At 44.8% G+C, this 9,174-nt stretch overlaps 1 protein-coding gene across 1 annotated transcript; it reads left to right on the top strand.

Moving 5' to 3' along the window:
• Positions 1–1,046: 1,046 nt before the first annotated feature.
• LOC133928610 (probable serine/threonine-protein kinase PBL7) lies at positions 1,047–8,242 on the top strand. The gene is made up of 5 exons (XM_062375022.1): positions 1,047–1,669; positions 5,843–5,978; positions 6,484–6,742; positions 6,916–7,048; positions 7,494–8,242. Exons 1-5 carry the CDS (start codon positions 1,172–1,174, stop codon positions 7,731–7,733), a joined length of 1,266 nt encoding a protein of 421 aa, XP_062231006.1. The 5' UTR covers positions 1,047–1,171; the 3' UTR covers positions 7,734–8,242.
• Positions 8,243–9,174: the final 932 nt, after the last annotated feature.

The following is a 9,174-nucleotide window of genomic DNA, read 5'->3' as shown; positions in this document are numbered from 1 at the left end:
TATGACTTGGTCTATTGTTTGGAGGCAGTTGACATTGTTATAAGCACATCGGAAGTGGCAGCCTTTTACCAGAAGATGCAGGGTTCCGATGCTCTAGGTTGGATTTGACCGAATCTTTGAAATGGAGGCATATGAATGTTGATTGAAGGTTTATATAGTACAGCAAGCGGTTCTGACATGTTTGGTTCATGATCGCAGATAACGACAAATAGTGTTAGAAATGCTATATTTAGGTATTGCTACATGCCTCATGGTTCCTTCAATTGGTGGTGCTATTTTTATTGGTTGTAATAAGATATTTAATTATCTTATATTTCATAAGTTGTGTTATTACACAACTTGATTTGCTCTCAAACATGCATCACCATATTTGGTTACTTGATTTACGTTAATTCAGAATATAATAGGTGTTTGCATGATTTAGAAACCGTAGTTATACAATTGTTCATGTGTGTCGTACATGCATAATTGCTAGTAGAAGATCTTTGAAATTTGAAAAATCATATTTTTTTTTCTCTTCTATAGATGGGCGGCTAAACATCTAATTGTTTGTCCTAAAATTGTTCTAGTAAACCAAGATCTTCTTCGTTACTCAGAAAAATCGCTTTTTTCTCCTACAGATGCGCTGCTATACATTCGAGTTTTTGTCCTTGAAAAACAAAAACTTCTAAGTATTTTCATTAGCACATCTCCAGTGATTATCTTCGGTTACTATCGCTTATTTCTCTTAATACACTTTTTAAAAAATTTTGTTCCTAATTCTTCATACCTCACACTACTTAGATTTATCTATTATTTTCTCTTATTTAAAAGCTAGCTCTCTGAGATTTCCCTCCACATAAGCAAGATTTTCCTCCACATCAGTTTCATCTTCACTCTTATCTTATTTTTTTCTTACTATATATTATAATAATAAAAGCTAGTGGCTATCTATTGAAATTACCCTTAACGGTTTGGTTTGTACACGTCGAACTGTTTCTCGCTCACAGTGGCTGACCCAGCGGGCCCATCCCACTCCTCGCTGTCCCTGACCTCGGTTTCCTCGCTCCACAACTCCATTGAGTCCACTCCCAAACCCCAAAACCCTCGTCGTCTTCTCCAAATCACTCGATCTCCCCCCTCCTCCGCCCCAACCCCTCAAACCTAGGGTTCCGGCGATCCCCCGCACCCAATGTCTGACGGCGGCGGTGGCGGCAGCGGCGGCGACGATTACAAGCGCGAGGAGTCGGTGGCCCTGCTGGTCATCGTCTCCCTCGCCGCGCTCTCCCTCCTCTCCCTCATCGCCGCCTTCGCCTACTACTGCTACATCACCCGCAAGGTCTCCCGCCGCCTGCACTCGCTCCACCTCCCCAAGCGCTCCTCCTCCCCTCCCCCTCCCCCGCCGCCGCCGCACTCCGCGGTACCACCGCAGGGGAAGGAGAGCCCGTCCAGCAATTCCGCCAGCGACGGCGGGGCAGCCCCGGCGGTGGTAGTCGGCGGGGAGAGGGGCGTCCAGGTGTTCAGCTACAGGCAGCTCCACGCGGCGACGGGCGGGTTCGGGCGGGCGCACATGGTGGGGCAGGGCAGCTTCGGGGCCGTGTACCGCGGGGTGCTCCCCGACGGGAGGAAGGTCGCGGTCAAGCTCATGGACCGCCCCGGGAAGCAGGGCGAGGAGGAGTTCGACATGGAGGTAATTTTTTTTTGTGCATTTCGATCGAGTCCTCACTGAGAACGGAAAGAGAGATTTTGGGGGAAGCACACCACACAAATCCCGGTTTCATATGTACTCATGGAATGGAAATCCTGATATACATGGGAGGAGATAAGTCTGGGAAATATCCATCTAAGCAATCCGTGACTCCTAAGGAGCTGAAAATATACACTTTAACACCCCCTGCAGTCGATGAGGTTCCTGGACACAAAGACTGAATCGAAAATCCTGGAACAACTGTATTGGGAGCCCTTTAGTCGTGATGTCGACGAAGGGAGGGAGTGTGAAGCACATGAACATGTCCAAGAGACACCTTCTCACGCACAAAGTGAATGTCGGTTTCAATGTGCTTAGTGTGGCGATGATACGGTGAAGGGGTTGGTGCAACTCTTGCAACAACTGACGCAACCAGTAGCACTCGGCAATAGCATGAGCGAGACAAGATCCGCCGCATGCACAGAGGCCGGAGCCGCGCGTGGTGCGAGGGACGACGATGCCGCACTTTGGTTCGGGGCTAGCAGCGAGCCAGGACCGAGCCAAAGGAGTGGACATGGAAAGGGGAAAATTGACTCTTCGAATGTGACATGATGGGAGATAATTACGCGGCGGGTCAACTGGTCGTAGCAATGATAACCTTTGTGCTCAACGGATAACCAAGGAACACACACACTATTGAGTGATGTGCAAGTTTGTGTGTTGCTGTCAAGGAAATATTGGGATAACAAAGACAACCGAAGATGTGGAGATGACTAAATGGGGTGCGAGAGTCGAAGAGCCGTTCAAATGTCATGACGATGTGGAGGGGAGCCAACGGGTGCCTATTAATGAGATAGGTGGTTGTGGCTAAGGTTTAGGCCCAAAATGAAGGAAGCCTGTGCGCTTGAAAGAGTAGAGTGCGATTTACATCCTTTGTAGTTCGGATGATGTGTTCGGCTTTGCCATTCTGTTGTGACATATATAGGCAAGACAGTCGAAGAAAAGTGCCATGATCCTAGAAAAAGCCAAGGTTTGGAGAGTCGACGAACTCGTGGCAATTGTTTGCTTGAAGACAGAGAAGGGGCAAATTATACTGGGTGCACACATATGAAGAAAAAGCAAGGATAGTGTCATGCACACCGGATTTGCATCGCAATGAGATAGTATTTATTCCCAGAATGGCTAGCAATTGACGATGTCCAAATGTCACACTGAACTAACTGAAAAGTAGCAACACTAAAAGAATTGGACTTATCAAATGGTAGAGCGTGTTTTCCAAGTTGACATGCATGACGTGATGAAGAACACTCTTTATTACATGAGATTAAGAGAGAGTGTTGGAGGGATGCCATGACATCGCGACCAGGATAATCCAGGCGACGGTGCCAAACATCAGAGGAGGCAACGACAGACAAGAATGCAGCTGGCGACAGAACCAAGTGTGTAGAGGTTGCTAGCATTATTGCAACGAAGAATCTCTATCCGGGTGCGCATATCCTTAATGGAAAAACCAAAGGGTCAAATTCAATCGAATAAAATTGTCACGAGAAAATTGATGTACAGATATAAGGTTCTTAAGCAAAGAAGGAACAATGACGACATTATTCAGACGAAAGGATGTAGAAGGGGTGGAGAGAGATGCATGGTTGTGACATTTAATAGAAACCATGTGGACATTACCGACGGTAACAAAGGGGTAGGAAACCAGATGAATGAAAGTATGGAGTATACCATCATCCGATGCCATGTGAGACGTGGCACCTGAGTCCAAAGGAACCCGACTTGGGGTTTGCATCGTGTTTAGGGCGGCAATGAGGGAGGCCTAATCCCACTGCTGATTGGAATCGTGGACGAGCACAAGCGTAGTTGTGTACACTTAAGAGGGGGTTGGCACAAGACGTGGGCCGTGAAGGCATAGGGTGCCGTTGGCACTAGCTAGGCACCATTGGCCGAATGGTGGTGCAAGGTTGAACGTCATCACCTGGGGCCCCAGGGGGTGTTGCAGGTCCAGGGGCCGGCGGTGGATGCCGTGCAGGCAGAGGCACTGCTAGTTGAGGTGGGTGATGCATCGCCGTCGTTGATGCGACCCTTCCCCTTCCCCTTGCCACAGCCATGGGAGGAGCTGGTTGAGGGAGCGCAGGAGGCACTGGCGTAGGTCATCTCGGAGAGTAGCGTCGATGCCGAGGTGACCTGTGCGTCATCTCCTTCAACTCGTAGAGAAGCAGCATGGACCCCTCCTTGGAGAATGACAGCAGGGGCTCCTGGAAGGAGATGCCTGTGTGCTTGAGGCACGGGCTCAGACCGCGTAGGGCATTGAGGACCAACTCGTCGTTGTTGACTGGGCGACCAACATCGCGGAGGACGTTGACGGTGGTCTTGAGACGCTGGAAGTAGTTCGTGATAGAGAGGTCGCCCTGCATCATGGAGTGGAATTGATGGCTGAGGTAGTTGGTGCAACGTCTTGGTTGTCGTGGAAGAGGGCTTGGATGTGTGACCATCGGCCGCACACCATCTTGTCCAACTCCAAGGTGACGATGAGGATGTCCTTGTGTATGGAGCCATACAACTAGGTCTAGACAGTGCAATTTGCCTGAGCTCAAGCAGCGTCGTCGGGGTTGGTCGGAAAGGAGCTGTTGATGTGAGAGAGGTCGAACTTGCCGACCACGGCCTTAAAATAGGTCGACCACTTTGTGTAGTTTGAGGCCTTGTTGGAGAGAATAGTCGAAACTTGTCTTGATGGAGGACACATTCACGGCGTTCATTGCCAGGGAGGGAGGCAACACCAGCAGCACCTTTAGAATGGAGGGTGCTGTCGGAGGTGCTGGGGTCGGTGTCGTTTTGCAACATGAGGGGCTATGGTAGGTGCGGGCGCAGGGGGCTGACGGCGGCAGGGAGAGGAGCAGTAGAATTAGGGTTTAGGATGGAAACCTGTATGATACCATGAGAACGGAAAGAGATATTTTGGGGGAAGCACGACACACAAATCATGGCGGCCTCTGGTTTTATTTATATAGCCATATACCAGGGTTACACCGGATGAAAATCCCATATACATGAGATGAGATAAGTCTAGGAAATATCTATCTAAACAATCCGTGATGTATCTCCTAAGGAACTGAAAATATACACGTTAACACACACTCCTTAGTGGAAAATGCTGGTCTTCCCATGTGCTAGGAATGGGGACAGGTACTGTATTCTGTAGTTTGTTTCAGTCGGTAAAAGCTGGATCTCGGAGTGGCCGTCATGTCTTTGGTGAAGTTTCTGCGGTCCAAGCGGGAGACATTGCGGGGTGTCGGAGTGGACATTAGGTCACTGTGCGTTAGGATTTTTTGGGTTGGTCGCTTGTTAAAGATCATCTCCTCATTATAAGAATGGAGTAGTCGCTCATGTGGTACGTAAGTGCAAGTTACTCTACTGTTTCACTAAGTGTAAAATTTGGTTTCCGGGAAGTTCTTCTGTGGAGCTGTGGTGTTTTTGAGCTCGGTTGGATTGTTTGAGGACTCTGGATGTGACTTTCAGCTCTTTGTAGTCTTGTTACTGCATGAGGGCAGTACAAATTAGGAGTTTGAGTGGGTAAAATTGGAACTTTTGAGTCCTGGTTCTGTCTATGCAGTTTGTTGGAGATGTTAGTAACACTTAACTGTACAATCACTTTGAGCATTTCATGTATGCTGGATGGTTAGTCAATTAAATGGAAAATAGGAAATGAAGGACGCGCTCCCTGTTCAGTTCCCCTAATGCTTCAATTTCTTCAATTTTGCACTGGGGATAGCAGGATAGCAGTAAACCAACAACTAGAAAATAATGTTGCTATGGGAATAGGCACGGGCTTGACAACTAATAAAAAGTAACAGATTAGATACCAAGCAGTACATTGAATGCCGTCACTGGCAAGCAAGACTTTCCAAGCGGTGAGATGAAACATGTAAGCAACTACTGCTGGCTATAGGAACAAAACTAGTATGTATATTTGGTGTATGAAAAAATTTACAGTTATAACCCCACTGTTAACCAGGCATGCTAATTTGGTACTGGAGGGAGAGGAGCATCAGGCTATGACTGAAATCTGACCTGTTGATTCTCCCATTCTGGACGGTTCACAGAATTTGGAAGGACTGAAAAAATCTCCCTGAAACGTTTGTACTGTTTTCTGAATATGTGACGCTTTTGTAGGTCGAGCTGTTGACTAGGCTCCGATCACCTTATTTGTTGGGCCTGATTGGCCATTGTTCGGAGGGTGGACACCGGCTACTGGTGTATGAGTTCATGGCCAATGGGGGTCTCCAGGAGCATCTTTACCCAAACAGAGGTATGCCCATTTTGTATCATCCATTTAAATCTGTATTTTTGTGCATTGATGTTGTGCGCAGATCATTTAGAGCTGAGCAAAAGAGCATTTCACTGCTCTTTCAGTTGATAAAGATTCCAAATTTACCTGGCTGATGATGCCCAAAATCATGAGTGCATGCTTCAACAAAGTGAGAGAAGATATGAGCAACACAATGTTACTTACTTTTATTGTGTTCATGTGACAATCTTTTCAAGGATGTTTGCACTTTGGTTATTTAGCCATTTAGCATTTTGTACGTATGGCTTGTCAAAAAGTGAGAACACTTCTAGATGTTATAATTTAGAAAACATGCCAAATGAAATTCGTTACCAGTTGTTGACCCTGAGCTTACAGGCGGTAGTCATATCTTGAAACTGTGGAATTTTTTAGGTTGATATGGACACCTGAACTTGACTAAAATGTATTCCTACTACTTAACCCAGCAGATAACAACTGTTTTGACACTACAATGTTGTTGTTATAGGTTCCTGTGGTGGGATCTCAAAATTGGACTGGGATACAAGAATGAGAATAGCACTTGAAGCAGCAAAAGGTTTGGAATATCTTCATGAGCGTGTTAATACACCTGTTATACACAGAGACTTCAAGAGCAGCAATATTCTCCTGGACAAGGACTTCCATGCAAGAGTTTCAGACTTTGGTCTAGCCAAGCTTGGATCTGATAGAGCTGGTGGTCATGTCTCAACTCGGGTTTTAGGAACGCAGGGCTATGTTGCACCAGAGTAAGACCAAGCTAATGTACATTGTAGTATTTTTCTTGACTGAAGCATTTGCTAAATCCATGGCGCAAGATCATAAGTTTGATACTGGTTTTTCATTTTCACAATCACTTTTGTGTTCTAACCAACTGATTATACTATCCCTAATATGACACACATACTACAAATCTTTGCAGATATGCATTGACTGGGCATTTGACTACCAAATCAGATGTGTACAGTTATGGTGTTGTGCTTTTGGAGTTGCTTACTGGAAGAGTACCAGTTGATATGAAGAGGCCTCCTGGAGAAGGTGTTTTAGTTAACTGGGTAAGTATACCATTAGGTGACCAACAGAGTTGCTGATTGATGTAGCTTTGCTTTGAGTTGTTTTCTTCTGCCACTTGGAGCATAACATTAATGCAACAGTGTTAATTTGTTAGTCTAAAATGAGTATAGATTATAGAACGCTGCGTCTTTCAAGTGCAAAAGTTTTAGGTGGTTCCCAAAGGCGAATTGAATATTTACATGTACTTCAGTTCCTTGTGGACATTTACTTCAGTTCCTCAAGGTCATGTACTTCAATTGTCTCTGCTCCTATACTGTCATTTTTCATGTGCCGAGTCATGGCATGTCTTAATTAGAATCCACCTGTCTCTCATCCTTGTACTTTACTAGGTAGAAAAAGGTCAGCTTTCATGGTTTATTTTCACGGATCAAGAGTGGTATTTGAACATTACAAATATCTAACCTGTCACTTGTTAAATTAATGCAGGCATTGCCTATGCTCACTGATCGAGAGAAAGTTGTGCGGATCTTGGATCCAGCATTGGAAGGCCAATATTCGCTGAAAGATGCTGTTCAAGTGGCCGCCATTGCTGCCATGTGTGTTCAACCAGAGGCTGACTACAGACCACTAATGGCTGATGTAGTCCAATCATTGGTTCCGCTTGTCAAAAACCGTTCTACTCAGAAAGCATGCAACCCTAACGTCCAAGCAAAGCCACTTGACTAGGAATGCCAGTGGTTACCCCGCAGTTTGCTGCTGGTCTTCTTTTCGGAACTTCTCATCTATAACTAACTACTGCTGCTGAGACAAGGAGATCAGCACGCTTCTTAGCATGTTCTTATTCCTCTGCTGGTCATCTCTTGATTTTGGAAGGTGTGTCGTAAGCTAATAGGTTTAGATTTTAAGAGTGAGTTTAGTTGGATGGCCCTGAGACCTTATGTGAGTTTGAAGGCAAGTTTCAGTCATGTGCAATTAGTAGTCATGCTAGGTTGTTGTGATCGTTACTTGTGGGGGAGTCCATCATTAGATGGTAGTGTTTGCTTTGAGCTGGCAGAATTGCGTTGTAGATATGTTGCTTGATTTTCTATTGGCTTGCCAATTATACTAGGTTGCTTGTGCTGGTTCTTCACTCCTAAGCTATGTAATATATTGGTATGGTCACTTGGCCTAGAAGTATCGTCCTTGGACTTTATATATGTAATGTATAGTAGGTTCCTGGAACTTGTATCGAAATCCTGCGCTGTTTGAGCAATTACATGTTTTTTTTATCTGTCCTATCAGTTTTCGTTAAGTATTTGAGCCCATCTGATTCAGAAAATGGAACATAGGCAAAAGAAAAGGAAGCTAAAACAAAGAAAATGAAATTCAGGTTACTAGGATTCAGGTGTGTTCCAACATCTAACTTTTTTTCCTGCGAATTGCAAACTTTATGATGAGACATGCTTCCACTTGATTAATGTCGTTGAATGATTTAAGAGAAGTGGTTGATGGTGCATCACGTTTTTGCGGTTCAGCCTGCAAGCATCAGGAATTTCATCTTAAGGTTGAGGGCTGAATCCTGAACGGAACAATTATTCCAAAATAATGTGCCGCCGCCATCAAATAAAATCGCCAACATAACTTGCATATGAGCCGAGTTTGTTGGCGCATATTTAATTTGTTGGCGCATATTTAAAACATGCTTTGATATAACCAAAAAGGTGAGCTTAGCCGATTGGATATAGAATCCTTTTGCATTTTTGAACCGGTGCATGTAGGTCATCTTCAGCTCCACCGCATCTAAAATCATCTGCATCATTTATATAATTATTACAAATACTTAATATTTTGGACATACCTATAGTCACACTCTTAAACTTGTGGATCAATATATTTTTAAATCTTTCCCGAAATTTTTTTTTAATGCCTACGTTAGTAACGTGAAAAATCGTAGGTGTAGCCGTGTAGATTTATCCTATAAGCTATTTTCATGGTATTATAACTTTTTGTATTTCAAAAATATATTGTAATAGACATGAGTGGTTAAAATTACCTATTGAAGACCATGTTTGTCGGTATAATAGATAAGTAGGTGCCCTACAAGACGGGTCTCACATCGCCAAATGTCAGCCGATAGTAGATATTTCCAAGACCACATGACTCATCGCGTGACCTGGGTGGGGCTTGT

This window comes from Phragmites australis, chromosome 9 (assembly GCF_958298935.1).
Source record: "Phragmites australis chromosome 9, lpPhrAust1.1, whole genome shotgun sequence".
NCBI classification, from domain to species: Eukaryota; Viridiplantae; Streptophyta; class Magnoliopsida; order Poales; family Poaceae; genus Phragmites; species Phragmites australis.
This window is presented reverse-complemented; position numbering and strand designations above follow the sequence as displayed.

Bases quoted from the DNA above. Each gene is read 5' to 3' on its own strand.
- LOC133928610 (XM_062375022.1), top strand. From the start codon at position 1,172: ATGTCTGACGGCGGCGGTGGCGGCAGCGGCGGCGACGATTACAAGCGC. The intron at 1,670-5,842 runs GTAATTTTTTTT...ACGCTTTTGTAG, and splicing joins AGGAGGAGTTCGACATGGAG to GTCGAGCTGTTGACTAGGCT. The intron at 6,743-6,915 runs GTAAGACCAAGC...AAATCTTTGCAG, and splicing joins CAGGGCTATGTTGCACCAGA to ATATGCATTGACTGGGCATT.